At 48.9% G+C, this 21,654-nt stretch overlaps 1 protein-coding gene across 3 annotated transcripts; it reads right to left on the reverse strand.

The window, feature by feature from the left end:
* Positions 1-311: 311 nt before the first annotated feature.
* On the reverse strand, positions 312-12,368 carry Cx3cl1 (C-X3-C motif chemokine ligand 1). 3 transcript variants are annotated; one of them, XR_005974159.1, is made up of 4 exons: positions 12,063-12,368; positions 4,943-5,063; positions 1,673-3,312; positions 312-1,613 (listed from the first exon to the last, which is right to left on the reverse strand). XR_005974159.1 is itself a non-coding variant. In XM_041650075.1 (3 exons), exons 1-3 carry the CDS (start codon positions 12,130-12,132, stop codon positions 2,322-2,324), a joined length of 1,182 nt encoding a protein of 393 aa, XP_041506009.1. In that variant the 5' UTR covers positions 12,133-12,368; the 3' UTR covers positions 312-2,321. The 3 variants fall into 3 exon arrangements, 1 of the variants encoding a protein (XP_041506009.1); XR_005974158.1 differs by having other exon boundaries at positions 312-1,554; positions 1,614-3,312; XM_041650075.1 differs by having other exon boundaries at positions 312-3,312.
* Between the last annotated feature and the right edge of the window lie 9,286 nt (positions 12,369-21,654).

The following is a 21,654-nucleotide window of genomic DNA, read 5'->3' on the forward strand; positions in this document are numbered from 1 at the left end:
CTGGGACTCTGAGTAGTACCCACAGGGATCCTGAATCTTATTAGACCAACAGGCCAGATATACCCATATGCATAGAGGCCCAGAGAGGTGAAGGCATTGGCTCACAACATTGCACAGCAAGGCAGCCCCGAGCTAGCCCAGGGCCCAGTTCTCCTTATTCCCATCTGCACTGCCTTCTGTAAAATTCCTGCCCTGGTACAAATGAGCTAGAGACAGGGTCTCAGAATTTGCCCAGTGTTCTATCCCCACCCCCCCGCCATTGTCCCCTCTCCTGGCCCTCCCTGGGCCTGCCCCAGAGAAAAGCATTCTTATTTGATTCACAAGACTTTTATATTTTATTAGTAAAATACAAAATGGCACAGACATTGGTAATGATGCTTGAAAAAGCCAAAGGATTGACCAACTCCTTCCGAAGTCCTCCCCAGATTGTCTTGGCAACACATCCTGTTGGGGAGAACCCACAAAGTCTAACAAGGGGACACACGCCCCAGCAGCTTTCTCAATAGGGAAGTGGACGCCCCAACCCTTGAAGGCTCCACACTGAAGGAGCCAGGACAAAGTGCACACAGGCTGCTGTTCCTCCAGCCCACAGCGCCAGACCAGAGCCTCCCACAAACTTTCCAGGAGGGAGGGTCATCGAGGGGCTGGTTTCCTCACTCTGGAACAGAGCCAACTGTCCTGAGTTTCTACCTACCAAGGAGTGAGTCACTTCTGGGTGAAACCTGCCCACGGGAGGCTCCGAAGGTGGAGGATTGGGGCTATTAGGAGTAGGGTTGGGAGAGCTGCCACCAAGGACCCTGGTGGGGGCAAGGTCTGCAGGTCCAGCTCCAGCTATTGGAGTATAGGTATTGCCCAACTGTTCCATGCTGGACATGCTGGAGGCTTTAGCAGTCACTTTGTGCCCAGGGCAGAGTCCCTTCCAGAAATTTTCACAGGACTCTTAGAGAATGTTATGGGAGTTCTGGCCCTGCCTGTAGTGGGGCAAAGGTGAGACCTTGGTGTGAACTGTGCTTTCAGAGCTGAGAGAGGACCCAGCCTCTGAACCATGAAGGCTGGGCACATACATGCTCAAGTCCCTAAACTTAAGTCAGGTGTGTGGCCGCTCCTGGTGCTTACCCTGGATCCTCTGCCTCCCAAGGGCTCGTCATCCTCTTCTGTGGCTTGTCTTTCAGGCAGGGCGGACCTGTGGCTGTCATCTTGGTGCGTGGAGTAGGGGTGCCTAGTGAGGACACAGAGGGACCTTCTGAGTTGGCCTCTGTTCTGCAGGTCCCCAACTCAGCCTCCATGTAGGGGCCCACAGGGTACGACCTGAACCCTCAAGTCACCCTTGCCCGTCCTCAGAGTCACAGGGTGCAAAGGTGTCAGTCCAGTGGGATGGCAGTGACTGTCGGCGTGGAGAAGGGCTGGGGGCTGCATCCAGGGATGGGGACAAGGATCTCAGAGGAAGTGACGACATCAGGGCCATGGGGTATTGCCATCTCTGGGCCACGCTTCTTTTCTGTTACAGATGGGGCACCTTGTTCTGCAGATGGCCGAGTGGGGTCTAGACCCAACCTTCAGATGGAGCATGCTGTCACTGCACAGCCTGGGGAGGAGTGGGGTCTAGACCCAACCTTCAGATGGAGCATGCTGTCACTGCACAGCCTGGGGAGGAGTGGGGTCTAGACCCAACCTTCAGATGGAGCATGCTGTCACTGCACAGCCTGGGGAGGAGTGCAGCAAAATCCCACGCTAGCTCATCTCCCTTCCCAGAGAGCTCCAGGAGACACAGCGGTAACCTCATGCAAGAAAGGACACAACAGGGCATTGGTGGTGGTGATGGTGCTGACGGTAATGTGCTCTGTACAGGGGACAGGGAGAGATAGGAGAGATAGCACCGCAGCTGGCCAGGGAGGGGGAGGGGCTGGCAAGTGCAGCAAACCCAGGATGTGAAGAGGTCAGAGGGACAGGCAAATGGGCCTGACCTGCTGCTTGAGATGGGTGGACTACGGTGCTCACAGGAGACAGGTGTCATGGGGCCTGGGAATTCAATAAATAATTGTTCACTAGGGTTGGTGTGTCAAGGGCCCCTCCAACCAGCCAGCAGCAGAGGAGTCTTTCAAATATAGGTGAGCTGGAAGGTCACCGGCTGTCTCTGATAAGGGGGTGATGGCAAAAGGTGGCCTCCAGGGCCTCAACTGGGGGCTTGGAGCACGTGGCTCCTGGAGGACCCAGCCTCCCCATTCCCACTGCCTCATTTTGGGTGAAGGTGGGTATGAGGATGGGGGTCCCCAGACAGCTGTCTGAATCGAACAATGGACACAGGCAGGCAGGCAGGCAACTCACACTGGCACCAGGACATACGAGTTACTGCCGCAGCTACGGGGGACATAGCGGAGGCCTTCCACCATCTCTCCTGCCATTTTGCGGGGACAGCCCTGGAGACTCTGGTAGGCAAACATGGCCACCCCTAGACAGAAGAGCAGGCCCAGGAAGGCCAGCAGCCCTACTGCCTGCCTCCGGGTGGCTTCCTGGGTGTCAGGGACAGGAGTGATAAGTACGCTCAGTTTCTGGGGGTCTGCAGTGGCATGAATGGGCTCCTCTGCCTTGGGAGGCCAACTGCCTGAAGTCACCAGCTCCCGGCTGGGGGTCCCTTCAGAGGAGACGGGGGCCACTGAGGAATGGACTATGTTGCCAGGCCCCCTCTCCTGGAAATCATCAGTATGAGCTTGATTTGTTTCCTCAGGCCCTAGAGGCTTCTCTGTACTGGGGCTCTGTCCCTGGACCCATGGGGGCTGGCTTTCAGACCCAACATTCTCCTCCGGGGTTGAATGGGAAATGGTGGGTGCCTGGGTAGATGGGGCTGTAGTGGATGGGGGCTCAGTAGCCTTCTCCTCAGCCCTGAGCCTAGATTCAGATTGGTAGACAGCAGAACTCTGCCAAATGGTGGTAGAGACAGCAGACTCCTCAAAAATCCCAGTAGTTTGAGGCCTGGCTGAAAGCCCTGCATCCTGAGCCTTGGAAGTAGAGGGAGAAGATCCAGTCACTGCTGCTGGCGGCTCCTGGGAAGTCCCCATGGGCCTCTGGGCCTCTTGGGCAATAGTAGTCAGCTCCAAAGTAAGGCCTTCCACTGTGACTTCAGGCTCTGCCAGTGCAGATGGGGACAGTCCCCTGGCGGCCAGGGTGATCCCAGGTGTCACATTGACCAACTTCTCAAACTTGGCCCTGTTCTGAGGCTGAGTAGTGGCCTGGCGGTCAAGGTGCTTGATGGCGTCTTGGACCCATGTCTCCTTTGGATCAGCACAGAAGTGTCTGTGCTGTTTCGTCTCCAAGCTATAAGGAAGACAGTGGCTGGTGATGCCCAGATTCTAGACAGCCAGACTGGAGTGGTGTGGGGCATTGATCACATGCCCAGCAGGCAAGCTGTCCTGACTTACTAGTGTGAGGCATTGGGCTACTCCATCCCCTATGTCTCCTAGCCCGTGGAAGAGACATGAATGTCTGTGATCTGGAGGGGACCGCCACCACCTCGGAACAGGCATTTTCAGCCTGAGGGACTTCCCCTTTCAAAACCAGGAAAGTCCCGGGCAAATGGGAACCCTACTTCTGTGTTATTGCTAAGCAAAATAAAGGGTAAGGAACCTAGCGAAAAACAGAGCAGGCATCATAACAATTATAGCATTAATAACCACATCACTGCCATAAAGGCCAGCAGCTCTGGACTTTGATCTGGGGATGTCATAGGTGTTCTCTGACACCAGCTATGTGACAAGGCAGGTTTCCTCACTCTAGAAAGATCCTGTGCGTGAGCTCCCTGTCCCATGGTGATGGCTGCCCTCTGGCCCCCAACTTCCTCTTCTAGGTTTTGTCCTCAGGCTGAAGCAACTTTTCAGAGCCAAAGCTGTTCAGGATCCTCACTGGGATCTTGAGTGTGGTCTAAATCTGTGGCCTCCTGTGAGGCTGTGTATGGCTGCTTTGCCCCAACAGCAGCTCAGAGCTGATTACCGGTCCACGCTACAACCTCTGCAGGTCATACAGCCTGTATGCATTGCAGCCGGCAGGCTAACCACATTTAACCAGCAGGAAGATGAGGTGGACAGACAAAGAAGTGTGCCCAACTGCAAGGGTGCCATGTACCCCTCTTCCACTTTCCTCAGAAGACAGAAGCAACTATTTGGAAGGTATCTGAAAAAAAAGCAATCCGTGGTGGGGAAGCAGAGAGGGCAGGCAGGAAGGCATTTTGAACCTCACTCCTTGGGGGAGCTGTCTAGGGGACAGGAAGTACTGGACTTCCGCTAGCAGAGCCCGAGTTAAGAAGGACTCTGGGCATTTCCTGCATGGCTAAGGTTGCTCAGGGGCCTCCATCAGTCCTAGGGAAGATTCAGACTGAGCAAATGGGCAAAACTCACCATGTGCCCCAGACAGAACAAGGGACCAAACTGGCCAGGTAGAAAATGATTACTGACTGGGCCTGTTTCCTCCCCAGTGGTCCTGAGGGCTCTGGTCTTTTGCCACTTGGTAACAGCCATCCATGTGCCTTCCAAGGGCTCAGCCACCCACTTTAGTTCCCCCACCTCCTCTTCCCCTCCTGCCACCCATCTCCCAGATGAGGAAATTGAGGTGTGGATGTAGGAAGTGATCAGGGCCTCTGGTTGACCTGCTGGAGCCTGGATCCTGCCTCTGGTAGACCACCTCACTCAACTGCCCCATGGGATCTAACGGGCTGAGGGCTGTGTAGACAGGCCTGAAAGGAAGCACCACCTTGGGTACTGCCCTGGTCCACAGTGGGCATTCCTCACCTCTGTTGTTTGCCACTGATCATAAGGTCAGTGAGGTAGCTTGTGGGCCTGCAGCAAGGGCGCACTTGCCAAGGCCTTTGGCAGGAAGCCCAGGGTGAGGCAGGCAGGAGAGGGTTGGGAGGTCCCAGGGCCTTCTGAGGACCCGAGTGATAGGTAATACGTACATGATGGCGCGCTTGCCGCAGGATTCCTGATTCAGCCGGTAGTGGATGAGCCGAGCCACAGGGATTGGTGAGGTCATCTTGTGGCATGTGATGTTACATTTCGTCACGCCGAGGTGTTGACCTGAGTCCACAGAGGCCCCCAGTCAGTAGGACCCTTGGGTATCTGGTATCTCACCCCATTTCAGCCTCTCCCTATGCGCACAACCCAAAGCCCTTGACCCACATCTGACTCACCCCTAGACAGCAAGAGTCTGCTCTGTGGTTGTTTTGGACTTATAAAAACAAAGCTTTATTCAAAAAGTTCCTTTTGCTTGGCATTCAGGAAGCATTTAATTTAATTTTTTTTTTTTTTTTTTACAGACAGGGTCTTTCTACATAGCTCTGGCTGTCCTTAACTCATTAATTAGACCAGGCTGGCCTCTAACTCACCAATATCCACTTGTCTCTACCTCCAGAGTGCTGGGATTAAAGGTGTGGGCCATGGTGCCCAGCCTGGAAGGGCTGATTTTTAAAATGAAGTCATAGCAGGGGAGAGGACTCTATGCGAGACACAGACCTGCCTAAGGTTACCTGGCCTGCACGGCGAGGGAGTGGCCCTGCCCAGTCCTGGTCCCTGGCCCGTGGCCTTCCTTGAACTGCCCATCACTGCCTTTGGCATAATAAAGCATGTATTAGCCTTACTTCTCCTCCTCACACAGGAATCAGGTACGTGAAACAGGTAAGCTTACCTGCCTGGAAATGAGGGGGTGGGGGTCTGCTGAGCAGGTGCCCCTGTGCTTTGCAGAATGAGTTTGGGATAAGTTCAGGAGAAAAGGCAGGGGCAGAATAGGGGTCAAGGGCATGCAGATAGCTGTGCAGCAAAAGCCCCTGGACAGGGGTTTCTATTAATGGATAAACCCAATTATCTGATATAAACCAACACTTGACTTTTTTTTGCATTCTATTTCAAACCCCTTCTAAATCAGTGGTTCTCAATCTTCCTAATGTTGCAACCCCTTAATACAGCTCCTTGCGTCATGGGGACCCCAACCATAAAATCACTGTCATTGCTACTTCACAACTGTAATTTTGCTACTATTATGAATCGTAATGTAAATATCTAATATGCGGATGGTCTTATGAGACCCCTGTGAAAGGGTCGTTAGACACCCCCCAAAGGGGTCACGACCCACAGGTTGAGAACCACTGTCCTCAATGCCCAGCAGTGTGTCCTGTCATCTTCCCCGTGTATATTCATGGAAAATGGGGAGAAAAACGAGGAAGAGTTAGGGTTCTAGATCCAAGTAAAGGTCATGCTGAACATCTAGAACCCAAGAATCCCTAAGAAGCAGTGTGGGGAGTGAGCATGCTGATCTGGCTTGGTCTTTATGACCTGGGAGCCTAGTTGTTCCCCAGATTCCACTAAAACTTGTGCACAAATACTTACACACATAGATGTGCAAACACACTCCATCTTGCCAAGAATGGACACAGGAGACTGGAGGTGAAGCTTGGGGATATAGTGCCTGCCTGGTATGCATGAGATTGGTTGCCCTCTGCACAACCCCTAAAAAAGAACTAGCCAAAGGCAAGTACACACCCGGACTTCCTAACTAACTCACCTCCACATCACTCCTGGGCCATGGGCCACTCACTGCACATTGTGGGAAAGGAAGCCTGGGCTGTGGATGTGAGCTGGGTCATCAAAAGCCAGGGCTAGGAGCTCCTGAACTCACTGGCTGAGTCACAGTACTGTCCTCTCTCCCCGAGAACCAGGATGTGAAAGTCACAGTTTAGGCCTGGGGAAGTGGTTCAGTAGGTAAAGTGTTTGCCACACAAACACGAGAACCTGGGTTTGATGTCCCAGAAGCTGTGTAGAAAACCAGGCAGGGCAGTGTGTGCTTGTAATCCCAGCACTGGAGAAGCAAAGACAAGCAGATGGCTGGGGCTCACTGGCTAGGCAGTAGAGACGAATCAGTGCGCTCCAGACCCCAGGGAAGAGACTGTCTCAAAAACAAGGTGGATAGTGGGTAATTCCTGAGGAACAACACAGGGGTTGATCTCTGGCCTACACACACACAGACAGACACATACACAACCCCCTACCCAAATTATAATACAGATTTGTAACTCTCCTCCATCCCCAGTAGACCTAAGAATAATTTAGCTGCATGTTGCATGTCTCTGCCCCCAAGTCCCTGTGACCATAGCTTGGTGGCCACTCCTGCATGGGTCTGAGAAAGCCCTGGGGTGACCTGCAATAGGAGGAGGAAAGGGAGGATGTGTGACAGGGAGGACCCCAGATTAGGACAGAGAAGACCACTGCCACCAGCCCAGCTGGCAGAGCCACAAAGTCAGCCTCTGCCATGAGCCACTTGGCTGGGATCTACCAAGACAGCTATGTAACTGACTCAGGGAGGCCTTTCCTTTCTTCAGAACAAAGTTCTCATTCCTAGAAGAGGAGGCTGTGCTCCTGTGTGGCTAGCCATCTAACTGTCCTCCAAACGAGTCGTCAGGGACTCAGAGATTGTGTCTATCTCGCTGTCACCGTGTATCTCTGCACTGAACACAACACGGGTACTCAGTAATATTCATACAATAAGGTAATATCTCAATCTACTTGTCGCTGCTTTAGATATATCCGCCCACCAGTCCACCCATCCGTCTATGCACCCACTTACTTATTCATCCGTCATCCACCCATCTTTCTATCCTCCTACTTCCTCTGTCCTCCTCGCTGCTTCTACTCATTCCCATCATCCTCATCCATCCATCTACCCACCCTACTCACCCACCTACCTGTCCATCTGTCACTCTTTCAAAGTCCCAGCCTCCCCATCGATTTCACCCACTGCCTGCCACCAATCCACTCACCAGTCATCCATCCATCCATCCATCCATATCTATCCATCCATCCATTCATATCCATCCATCCATCCATATCCATCCATCCATCCATATCCATCCATCCATCCATCCATATCCATCCATCCATCCATCCATATCCATCCATCCATCCATATCCATCCATCCATCCATATCCATCCATCCATCCATATCCATCCATCCATCCATCCATATCCATCCATCCATCCATATCCATCCATCCATCCATCCATATCCATCCATCCATCCATCCATATCCATCCATCCATCCATCCATATCCATCCATCCATCCATATCCATCCATCCACCATCCATCCACATCCATCCATCCATCCATATCTATCCATCCATCCATCCATATCTATCCATCCATCCATTCATCCATCCATCCATATCTATCCATCCATCCATTTATATCCATCCATCCATCCATCCATATCCATCCATATCCATCCATCCATCCATATCTATCCATCCATCCATTCATATCCATCCATCCATCCACCCATCCATCCATCCATATCCATCCATCCATCCATATCCATCCATCCATCCATCCATCCATCCATATCTATCCATCCATCCATCCATAGCTATCCATCCATCCATCCATCCATCCATATCCATCCATCCATCCATATCCATCCATCCATCCATCCATCCATCCATCCATATCTATCCATCCATCCATATCTATCCATCCATCCATCCATATCTATCCATCCATCCATCCATCCATCCATATCTATCCATCCATCCATTCATATCCATCCATCCATCCACCATCCATCCACATCCATCCATCCATCCATCCATCCATCCATATCTATCCATCCATCCATCCATATCTATCTATCCATCCATCCATCCATCCATCCATATCTATCCATCCATCCATCCATCCATCCACCCATCCATCCATCCATATTCATCCATCCACCATCCATCCACATCCATCCATCCATATCTATCCATCCATCCATATCTATCCATCCATCCATATCCATCCATCCATATCTATCCATCCATCCATTCATATCCATCCATCCACCCATCCATCCATCCATCCATCCACATCCATCCATCCACATCCATCCATCCATCCATCCATATCTATCTATCCATCCATCCATCCATCCATCCATATCTATCCATCCATCCATTCATATCCATCCATCCATCCATTCATATCCATCCATCCATCCACCCATCCATCCATCCACATCCATCCATCCATCCATCCATCCACCCATCCATCCATCCACATCCATCCATCCATCCATCCATCCATCTATCCATATCCATCCATCCATCCACCATCCATCCACCTCCATCCATCCATCCACCCATCTATCCATATCCATCCATCCGTCCATCCATCCATCCATATCCATCCATCCATCCATCCATCCATACCCATCCATCCATCCATTTCCTGAATCAGTCAGCACTGGCTTGAATTATGTCTCAGTCTATACCCAGCCTTCTGGTCTTTCACCCTGAGTGCTTTGAACTACAGATGCTGAGGCTGTTTGTAATGATCACTGTTTACTGAGGCAACCAACAAATGCTGGCTCCTCCCTCTTGTGGGGGCCCTGAGCTGGGTGCTGTGAGGCATTGCTGGGGGTGGGCAGGTAAATGGGGTCCGTCTCTTTCTTCAGAAGGGTCCCAGATCCACAGGCAGGTAAGAGGATGGGGATGAGGACCTCTCTGCTTGCACCTAGCATCAGATCCTGTGTTATTGGCTTCTATTAGCCCCCAGCCCCTGCAGAGGGCAGGTTGTTATCCTCTTCTTATAGATTCAGAAGCTGAAGATCTGAGTGGTTCAGTCCCTTACCCAGAACACAGTCTACTTCGTGGCAGAGCTAGTTTAGTCCTGGTAAAGGATTGAACATTCTGGCCAGACACAAACATACTAGGATTTACAGGAATGTGAGATAACTTTCAAACGTCAGTAATCAGGGGAGGCTTCCTGGAATAAATATGTACTAGGTTTCCCTTAAGGATGCTGGATCCTGGGTGCACCAATGGAGAGGACTTGAGCCTTTACTCATCTGGGTCCTTAATTTTCTCACCTTTAAAATGAACATGACAGTATGGAGTGACTTGAGACTACACGTTTTTTAATGATGGGTGCATTCTGCCCTTGGGGAAGCTTTTCTCAACGGCCATGCTGTTCACATTTTGAACCTGCTCACTCTTTATTGTGGAAGCTGACGCTGTGGACTCTATGCCAGGAGCAAAAATATTGGGATGCCTGTAATAATAATTAAAAAAAAATGCCTCTGGAAATTGCCAAATATCACTTGCAAGGACTATCACCCTAGAGCGAGCTCACCTGTTCCCTAAACTTCTTTCCTTTGTTAATGCCAACATGATAGGCAAGGAGCAACGCATTTCCTACCCTAGCCCTCTCCCAGGAGGCCGAGACAGGAAGAGCATGAATGTGAGATCAGCCTGGTCTACATGGAAAGACCCTGTCTCAGAAACAAAAAAGAAACAAGCAAACAAAACAAGCTAAGTCCCCCGCCCCCCCCCCCGCCCCCTGCAATGCTTTTTCTTTCTAATAGACAGAATGGCTCATTGGTTTATTTTTGTGTACTGCAGTCAAACTTCAGCTGGGCTCGTTGGCTCTTTATTCAGGGCTATGGTCCCAGCACCCAGAAATGAGCCTGCCAAACAGCAGGTGTCCTGCTCGTGTGTGCCAAATGAATGGACAAGATGCACGCAGAAGTGCTTGGCGGCACATAAAACCTTCACCCACAGAGAAGTGGGGGAGCTCTTGATTAAACCCACAGGGCCCTGGGTCTGACCCTGAGGCTGTTTGCCCCTACCCCCCTCCACCCCCACGGAGGGTGGGGGAAGCAGGCTGTAACAGCTGAAAACAGATCTTTTCTTTTCTCTTTCTTGCCGAGACTTGAGTGGGAGGGGATGCGTCAGTGCTGGGGAGCAGCAGCCTTGTTGGTTTGCAGGTTCGTTACATAAAGCCCAGAGCGATGGGCTGGCACAGCCCTGCAGACCCACATTTGGGGACTGACGCAGATGCCCTGCACCAGCCGTGCAGCAGCCCGAAAGCCTGAGACCCCCCCCCCCCCCCCTTGCTGGGGAGCTCCAGGGTGGACCTAGCTGAAAACCTCATCTAGAGGAGAAGGAGCTGAGGCTCACCAGGGTTGCATCATGCCCACCATCTCCTAGCAAAGCCAGCAGATGTGATTAAGGTCCTCAGACCTCAAACATTCAGGGTCTCCTGTCCAGCCTTGCCTAGGATTTCCCCACGAGCTTAGGAAAAGTGATACCCCATTACCACCATGCACACCTCCCAAAATGCCTCCCTAGACACTGAAGCCTTCTCCCCAGCCAGGCAGTAGCTGCACTGACAGGTGTAGCAGTTGAGACCAGAGAAGTCAAGACTCAGGTCAGGGACACACAGCAAGGTGATGGCAAACCATTGTCCGTCCGATTCCCACTTCCCAGTGCTCACTGTCCCCAGATATCCCAGGCCTGTGGCCAGAGCTCAGACAGCAGAAAGCCAGGCACAATTTTATTTCACCACCCCCACTCCCCACCCACTCATCGCCAGCTCCCTGTGGCACTGGTGATTTAGTTCCATGGAGATAGTCTGGAAGCTGGGGGTTGGTTCACATTCTCCCAGTTTCACTGTGTGCCCCAAGGCAAAGAATAACCTTCTCTGAGTACCAACCTGCCAAAGGCATCACCCTTTCCTGGCTTGTGAGCTGGTTCTCTAACCATCTCTAGGTCTCCATCTTCCCTATGTCCCTAGGTATGTCTACACCTCGTACTGCCAGGTAGTGGAGTCCAGTAGGCAGGTCAGTGGAGATAAAATATTTTCTAATCTGTGTTTGGAGGAGGTGGCCAGGATGATGGGGCACAGACAGAGGGACGATCTGTACGCCCCAACAGTGGCAAGCCTCTGGTGACCTTGACCGGAACTACTCTTAAGGGCCTTGAAAAACAGGGCAAAGGGAAGTCTGGTCTCTTCTTTGGCCTCCGGCCAGGGCGTAGACAGGCTAGGTAGTTAACCTCAGTAGGGAGAACTAACCTAGTCCACCAGTCAGGAAACTGCTCAGCTTCTCCCAACCCTCACTCTCTTCCCCACACACCTTGTGCCCCCACTCCCGCCCCAGTAGCCACTGGAAAGACCGGACTTGCGGGGGCCGACTCCCCCCCCCCCACCAGAGAAATGCAGTCTGCACCCCAACACACTCCTCCCTTCTTCCCCAGGTACCCACTCACCCGCCAGCGGGGTGCATAGATGGTAGAACGCGGCCAGGCGCAGCAGCCACGCGAGAGGCGAGGGAACCATGGCTGGAGTGTAGGAATCCGGTGGGCTCGGATGCTGGGCAGCGTCGCAGCTCCGAGTCCCTCCGCCACCAGCTTCGGTAGCTTTTTATAATGGGCTGGCAGCCTCCGCCCCCGGCGCCCGCAGTAGGAGGCGGTGGGAGGGGAAAGGAAGAGCCTGTGGTTGCGGCTGGATTCCTCCCAGGTTGCCAAGGAACCTTTCGCGAGCTCTGCTTCGGGAGCGGCGCGGTGAAAACCCAGGGGGTCACTGGGGCACCGTCCCTGGATAACCTAGGTCTGGTCTAAGTGGAACTCTGAGCCAGGGACATGCAAAGCGCTGGGCCCGCCATGGCGGATCTGACAAGCCCTTTCTTATCACGAGGTAGTCGGGGCCTTTTGACCGTGTGGTGCAGAACCCCCAGCCCTCACTCCTTAGACCCTCTGCACCGCCAGTGCATCTACACGGTTCACCACAGAGCCTGGCAAACAGAGTTTGCTGCAAGAATGATTCTGTCCTGCCTCCTGTGGACAGAGAGGGAAACTGAGGCCCCGAGAGGGGAGAGACCATTCCAAACCATACAGAACTTCACTGTGCAGAATAAACGTATCAGGACCAACCGAGGAGACCACAGAGTCGGGGACTGCTTAGGACATGGAGGGAACCCAGGCCTCCTCAGTTTGTTCTCTCTTGCCTTTCCCCCTACCCTTTGCCAGCTCTGCTTTCTTCTGGCATCCAGGACAGCACAACCACGAACTTATTATCGGAGCCTGGGCCTTTTGGCTCTCCCTGGACCCCAGCGCAGAGCCTTGGAGAAGTCCCGCCTCCCGCCACTGTACCAGGAGAGTCTAGCTAATAGGGCTCTGATCTTCTAGAAGCTTTTTCGCAGAGGCCAGACAAGACCTAGCAGCAAGACTTGGGGTACCGCACATAACCTACTTCCTACTTTCACAGCAGGCTCCCCTAAGACAGGGGGTACACTCCTGGGAGTATAGAACAGTCAGCTTCTAGAGCTTTCTGGGTCTGGGGCCAGAAGCGAATTGCGCTACTCTTTTTGGGATGCCAGCCAGGGGAAAAACCAGTTTGTCTAGAAAAGTGTCCCAAGCTATGGAGCCAGCTGGATCATAGCCAGCCTCTGGTCCAGACTTGGCCGGGCCGAGAGGCTGCAGCTGCCACACGACGGGACCTCTGTTCTCTCCTGCTGTCCTCGGGTGGGTGTGGGGCAGCTGGATACTTACAGAGTTGGGGACTGCTTCCCTGGCAAGGGTCAATGTCCACTGGGGCCCAAATGACCTGCCCTTACCTGGTCAGATAAGAAGCTAGGAAGCCTCATTTTACAGCTGGAGAGACTTAACAAGGCTTGATAAAAATGGAGGCCCAGGTCAGGTATGGTAGCTCATACTTGGAATCCCAACATTGAAGGGGCCATGGGAGGATTGCCTGAAGTTCAAAGCAAGCCTGGGCTACATAGTTACTTCCAGGTCAGTCTGGCTAAATAAACACCAAAAAAAAAATAAAATAAAATAAAATAAAAAAAAAATCCAGAGGCCTAGCCTCCTTTTTGTTATGTTATGTTAAGAGCAGAAGATAGGAGAAAAGGAGGTGAGAGGAGAGAGAGCAGAGGGAAAAGGAGAGAGAGAAGAAAAGGGGGGGAGGAACCAGGGAGCACTATGGGAAAACAGCGCTTGCATTTTTAAAGGAGAAGGATGTGGGAAATGGAAACCTGGAGTCCCCGACTTGAGGGTGTGCTCTGGAGGAGAATTTGGAGGCAGGGAAGAGGACCTGGCTCTGGAATGCTGCACAGTGCTCGCTCTGTAAAACTGGGGAGGAGTTACTAACTTACCATGAGCCAGGCACTTTCTAATGAGGTTTCCCACGGTGCTGGAGGCCAGCTCAGCTCAGCTGCACAGCGTTCACCTAGCATGCAGAAACCCTAATACCACAAAACTTAAGGGCTCTCCACGACTAACCCGTGTAGCCACGGCAACCAGCCCAGGGAGTAAGACTGACATCTATCGCTGTGGTGGCTCACTTTATGATGGGGTAGCTGAAGACAGGAAGTGAAGAAGGTGGCTTGGCCCAGCTGGTTGTCTCTTGGGCATGAGTCTCCATCCCTTGGCAAGGAACCATTTAACAAGCAAGTGTCTGAATGTTCACATTTTTGGGTGAAAAGACAAAAACAGCTTCACTCTAACTTGCTCAGTTCCAGAGACAGCCTGTGCTCCCTGTGGGTTCAGCTTCTCACTTATAGATGATTTTTGGCACCCATCTCACCCAGGCATCAAGGAGTAACTGCAGAGATGCAGTTTGGATACAGTAGCCAGGCTTTCTGGCCCACCCGACCCAGTGCAAGCTCAGCTCTGCCCTTCCTAAAGGTCTCACTAGGGCAAGGGTACAGTATCCCCATCTGTACAATGGGACACTAATGGCCACCCCAGCAAGTCTCTGGGGAGTGAATGAAGCTAAAGACGTTCTTGGTGCCCGGCATGAAAGAGCAGTGGTATTTGCAAAGCCCTTGCGTGTGTCTGGAACTGTGGTAAGACAAAGAGATTGTTTGTGGTAAGGCAAACAATCCTTGGCCCCAGCTCAGTATCAGGAGGGAGACACTAGGCCTCCCAACGACTCTCAGGCTGTGGGGCTGAGACAGGAAGTAAGAAAGCAGTAAGACCAACTGGGTGTAGCTCAGTGTTAGGGCATTTGGCTGGCCTATGTGAGGGCCAGGGTTCCATCCCTAGACTGTAAAAGTAAATAAAGAAAGGAAGGAAGGAAGGAAAGGATGGGGCTGAGGTGCAGTTCATTTAGTAAAGTGCTTGTCTGAAAAGCTCTAGGTTCCATCACCAGAACCACAAACACACACACACACACACACACACACACACACACACAAAACCCAGGTGTGCTGGTTCGCAACCCTAATCCCAGTACTTGGGAGGTTGAGGCAGGAGGATCAGAATTCAGGATCATCAGCTACACCTGTGATACATGAGACCCAGAAGGAGGAGGAGGAGAAGAGAAAGAAAGGAGAGCGAAATAAATTCTTAGCCCAAAGATAAGCAAAGGAGACTCAGCTCCTCAGCCATCCTTTGAAAAGTTTCAAACAAAACGGAAGAATGGCACCAGGGGTTTTTCTATTTTAACCTCCAAGATTCAATGCTCAACATTTTTCATACTTGTTTCATTTTTTTTTCTTGGCTAAACAATTGTAAAGTAAAGTCTGGAAGCTTGATATTTTGCTCCTAATAGACCAGTGTGCACCTCCATCCTCATTCGTGAGTGTGATACAATTATAATTGTTCTGCCTCACAGAATTAATAGTAGCTCTTCTGTGCCATCCGATACCCAGTTCAGATTTGCCCCAAATGTAGGCTTATTTCTCCTTCCCTACCTCAAATCTTTTTCTTGTTTTTTTTTTAATCTTTCTTCTTTATTTATTTTAGGATTAATTTTTACTTAAGTGCATGCTTGAATGTGTGTGTGTGTGTGTGTGTGTGTGTGCCACCTGTGTGCAGAACCTGCTGAGGCCAGGAAAGAGCATGAGATCCTAGGGAGAGGGAGTGGCAGGCAGCAGGGAGATGTGTGAGGTGGGTGCTGGGAACTGAACCTGCGCCCTCTGCAGGAGCAGTAAATGATTTAACTGCTGAGCCTTCTCTCCAGCTGGTTTTCACCTTTCCTTCTCCCTCCCCTCCCTCCCCCCTTCCCTTTCTCTTTCACAAGGTCTTAATACATAGCCCAAGGAGGCCTTGAACTCAAAACCCACCTGCCTCAGCTTCACTAGCTCTGGGAATATCCAAGCTTGAGTCACGGTTGGCAACTCCCGCTTTTGTTTGTTGAATTAGGCGACCAGCTAGGTGTGTGCATTGAACACAGTTACTTTCTGTTAGACCGCGGTGATCACGTGCGTGTTTTTATTTTTATGACATCGACCTTTCAGAGTCAAGACTATGTTTGTACAATGTTCTCATTCTAACTTATCAAGTTACTTCCTTATGAATCATCTAATTTTCCCGTATCCTGTGTGCTTCCTATAAACCAGAACTTTAACCAGCATGTTGGATGAGACCCAAAATACACATTCAAGGCAAGACACTGGCTTGAGTAGTACTGGGAGGCACACAGAAGCAGGCTGCTCGCACTTTTCCTCTTGATGGAATAGATAAATTGGCCGGCGGACGAATTGACTTCATCGCAGAAGTACTATTAAGTACTATTGTCTTGCAACTCACAGACTTTGGGGCATGCCCTAGCCCTACCAAATGCATACAGGCAGGCTTGCTTGTTTGTTGATTTGTTCATTCATCTTTCTCTTGTGTAGTCCAGGCTGGTCTAGAACTTGCTATCTAATCCAGGCTAGCCTTGAGTTTGAAATCCTCCGTCTGCCTATCCCAAGTGTGCAGTGACACCAGGCTTATGGGCACTGTTCGAACCAACTCTCCAGGCAAGGAAGAGCCTAACCCAGATGAAGGTGCAGGCCCCTTTGTAACAAGCGGGATGTCTATGCCAGTGGCCCTGAGGAAGGGGCCCTAGGGAGGCTGCAGCTGGACCACAGCCAAGAAATGACAGGAGCTAGGGGGTGAGGGGAAGGGACTCTGAGTGAAGGAATGACCAGGGAAGCAATGTGAAATTGTGCAGCATGAAGAAGGGAGTTTCCTCTAGTCACACTGAGGGTGACTCTGAGGCCACCTGGTGGGGACCTGGTGTGTGTGGGGGGCTTTTCAGGCTCCCAGCCCACCCTCATTTCTTCTTACCCCATCCAGCCAATCAGGAGAATACAGCCACACTCCCCAACCCCTTCCTCCAGCTCAGTCCCTAGACTTAGATGTTCAGGAGGCCCTTGGCTGCCCCGTGCCTATGAATCACCTCATGGCCTATTCTTATTTTCACCTCTCTTATTGATTTACTAGCATAAAATGTGAATGTTATTCCCTATTGTTACACAGCAGGTATTGTCTGAGTTGGGGAGCAGATTGCTATATAGCCCGGGCGACCTTTGAACTCTAGAGCCTCCTGCCTCTCTCTCACGAGTGTTAAAATGCGAGGCATATTCCACCAGGCCCCAGGTTTTTATGTGAGAGGTTGTGCCCAGGACTGTGGACATGCTACGCATGCGCTCTTACCCACGGAGCCAAAACCCAGGACCATGCAATGTTACCCCAAACGGCAGGCAACAGAGAAGGTCATTGTTACTGCCTCATTACAGATATTGAACACTGTTGCCATAGTAAGCATGAAGACGCGTTGGTAAAATTGTCATGCAGTTTCAGGGACGTGGAAGGGAAGTCTGCATAGCACCTATGTTAGCCTATGTTAGCCATAGACAATATGATGGGGCGCGAGGCTGTTAGTGAGAGGAGACTGACCACTGCATGGAGAGATGATGAGTGTGGGGGACACTGAAGAAATGGGGTCCTATCTCTGAGAGACCTCTGAGAGCCTACTGAATTCTCAGGGAAACCACAGACCCAGGATCCAGAGAGAGACTGGATTTGCAGATAGAGGGGGTGGAGTCCTGAAGGCGTAAGTCACAAACAATGCCACACCAATTCGGGGTTATGATTATTAGGGTGGTATTTATTTAAAGGGGAAAAAACTTACAGATCACTGTCCCAGGCAAGAGCCCTCTACGCAACCAGGAAAGGAGTCTAGTCGCAGGCGGAGCAGGAAGTGAAGAGAGCGAGGAGAGGGAAGTGGCCGCTTTTTTAAAGGGAGAGAAACCACGCCCCAGTGGGCTGGTACCTCAGCGGTGATAGGCTGGAGGAGTGGGAGGACCTCCCGCAACACCTCCCGCTTTTGTTTAAATAAGAGAGTTCTAAACCTACTATGAAATTATATACAATAAGTACAAATATCCTATTCTAACTAGCTTAGGTCTTGTATAATAAATAACTTGGCCAAGTCATGAGAGAAAGTAACTACATTTATATAGTCTTCAACCCCATCGAAGATCTGAGAAGGGAAATAATGTTACCTGGGTAATTAGGAAGTTCAGTAAAACAACTTCCAAAACATGCAACAAATTACAGAGACAACTAGCTACCTGGGCAATCACCCAAAGTCACATTAGCAGCGTTGAAGCAACCAACTTTGGCTAAGGCCTAACATAACTGACATACCATTTTCTAAGGCAAGCAACTTTTCAAAACTATCTTACCCTGTCTTGGCAGGATATGACAGTCCTGTTTTATCCATTGATGCATGCTCTGTATCTTTGTCAGTTGTTGAGGTATGGGCATTTCTTTGCCCAAACGCCAGTTCTGCCAAAAAGAAAGGCTCCAGGTGGAGTGTCTTTGGTGCTCAACATTCTCTCGGGAATAGAGTGGTGTTGCCAGGAGCAATTGTGTCTCACTACCACAAAACTCTGAGTTAGATTAAAGGCCATTTTCTACAGCTCTTTGAAGAAGTTGAAGATTATCTATCTATACTGAGTATAATCTCTATATATCTAAAGAACCTGATTAGTCTATTATAAATGACAAACTTAGATGACTATTAGTCTATATAATTCTCAATATCTATCTAACTTAAAGACTAAGACAATAAACGACTGTGAAACAAATGAGGACAATGACCTCCAAATATAAACAATGTACAAATATACATTGCAGTAGGTAAATATATATCAATACACAATCATTATATAAGTATCTTAATCAGAGGTAGAAATGTACACTGCAATATGGTAAATATATACAATATATATATATATATCAATACAATATATGTCAATACATAAAAAAATGTTTTAAATAGAGGTAGAAACATGCATGCGTACAATAGTCAATATAATTTAACTTTGTATCAATATACAAGAATCTATAGCAATGTATTTGTCTAAAAACAGTAACTCACAATTACAAATCTATTATCCCATCATCCCTCTTTTTTTTTTCAAAATGATCCCTGAGCGTATAAAATTCCTCCCCCAACCCTCAATCGTATACTAATTATAATCAACCCCTAAATGATGTCCCTAAACCCAAGGGCAAGTTTTATTGGGAAAGGGGACGTCGTCCTCTAGAATTACTTCCAGCTGTCATGGGGGCGACGTTCTTTCTGGGGGATCCTGTGAAAGTGAAATGATGGTTAAATTTCAAGATCAATGTCTTTTAAAATTGCCAATAGTCTCTGAGTATTTTGTGCAGGTCTGGCCAAAATGTTGTATAAGATGTGCACCATTTCAGCTAACCAAGTTGGAACTGTCTTGTACAGCTGGTACCAAAAGCAGGTCTTGTAGTAGCGCTATCAGTATCATGACGTCATATCAACCAGGTGGAGTTGTTGTTATGGGGCCCCATCTTCTTCCTGGAAACTTCAAATGTCACTTCAGGAAAAACTCATTGTTCATTATGAAAAATTTAAACATTAATCATATAGACATATATAGACATATATATATATATTCAATGAAAGACATGATAGATATATTCAATGAAAAGTATGATAGATATGAAGAAAAGCAAAGATGTTTTCTAAACTCATATTTCTTTCTGTCCCATATCATGGCTCTTGACATGAGACAGAAACTCCAGAAACTCTGGGTTTTTCTCTTACTAACAGGCTTGGAATTGGAGAGGGACTGAGCCAGAGTCCAACTTCAAAACCAGCTTTATAAATTTAGAAATATGGTTTAATATTACTTACACAACCCATTCAGTTGTCTTGATATTTCCTATTGGGCAGGTATTTTTCCATCTGTCAGTATCCAAACATCCAGGGTCCCTTGAATTTCTCAAAGATGAGTGTTTTCCTGTGGAGATAAGAACAGAACCCTGCCCCCATTCTATATGTTTTTCTTACCACCTGTATGAATATCATCGTTGTGGATGAGTTGTCATTTCTCCTTTCCAAGAGGTTTCTCCTCTTCAAATCGAAACTTTATTAATTTTGATGGTATCCACAATTTTTCTTCTCCTGTGGAAACAAGAGCAAAACCCCTTCCCCAACGTAGCACATCTCCTGGCTTCCACTGAGAGGTCAGCACATCTTTGAAATAAATCGGTTGATTTAGTTCAGCAGACTTTTCCATTATCCAATGTCTTTCTGCTGCTGTCGTTCCTTTCTCATTAGCGTTAAGAAAATTCAAGGTTAATAAAGCATTATGTAATCTATTTCTGGGGGTATTTTCAGTCCCTTTCTGTTTGTTCAGCATATCCCTTATAGTACGATTTGATCTTTCTATAACTGCCTGACCTGTAGGATTATTTGGTATACCTGTAATGTGTTTTATATTATAATAATCAAAAAAGCGTTTCATTTTCTTAGATACATATGCTGGACCATTATCTGTCTTTATTTGCGCAGGTATACCCATGATGGCCATAACTTCCAATAAATGTGTGATTACTGAATCAGCCTTTTCTGAGCTCAGGGCAGTAGCCCATTGAAAACCTGAATACGTGTCTATGGTGTGGTGTACATATTTTAATTTACCAAATTCCATAAAGTGGAACACATCCATCTGCCAGATTTCATTTCTCTTAGTACCCTTTGGGTTACTCCCTGCAGGCAACGGTGTTTGATTATAGAAAGAACAAGTAGGGCATCTCTTTATAATGTCCTTAGCTTGTTGCCAAGTAATGGAAAATTCTTTCTTTAGGCCTTTACTATTGACATGATGCTTCTTATGAAATTCCGAGGCCTGCAACACACTTCCAATCAATAATTGATCAATCTCAGCATTGCCTTGGGCTAGAGGACCAGGCAGACCTGTATGGGACCGGATGTGTGTTATGTACATCGGACAAAGCCTGTTCCTGATTATGTCTTGTACCTGGATAAACAATGAAGTCAACTCTGTGTCATCTGGTATAAATTCAGCGGTTTCAATATGCAAGATAACTCTTTCTGCATATTGTGAATCTGTAACTATATTAAGAGGTTCTTTAAAATCCCTTAGCACCATAAGAATGGCATATAATTCTGCCTTCTGGACAGAATTATAAGGGCTTTGTTCCACCTTACTCAATTCATCTGACTTGTAACCTGCTTTCCCTGATTTATTTGCATCAGTATAGAATGTACGGGCTCCAGTTATTGGAGCATCACGTACAATTCTAGGAAGAATCCAAGAAGTTCTTTTTATGAGATTAAGTCTATCACTTTTGGGATAGTTGCTATTAGTTTCTCCCAAAAAGTTAGCACAAGCTCTTTGCCACGGTTCATTGTCTTCCCATAACTTTTTTATTTCTTCAGTAGTAAAAGGCACTATAATTTCTGCTGGGTCTATACCTGCTAGTTGACGAAGTCTCAGCTTACCTTTTATAATTAATTCAGAGACCTTTTCCACATAAGTTTTTAATTTTTTACTTGGTTTATTAGGTATAAATATCCACTCTAAAATAATATCTTCCCTCTGCATTAGAATCCCTGTAGGAGAAATTCTGGAAGGCAATATGACTAGGATGCAGCTAAGATTTGGGTTCACCCTATCCACATGTGCCTCCTGTAATTTTTCCTCAATCATTGTCAGTTCCTTTTCTGCTTCAGCTGTCAGTTCTCTTGGACTATTCAAATCTTTATCACCATCTAAGGTTTTGTTTAAATGAACAATTA

This window comes from Microtus oregoni, unplaced genomic scaffold, assembly GCF_018167655.1.
Source record: "Microtus oregoni isolate MIOR12 unplaced genomic scaffold, Mior012 000004F_ref0000308, whole genome shotgun sequence".
Classification (NCBI taxonomy): domain Eukaryota; kingdom Metazoa; phylum Chordata; class Mammalia; order Rodentia; family Cricetidae; genus Microtus; species Microtus oregoni.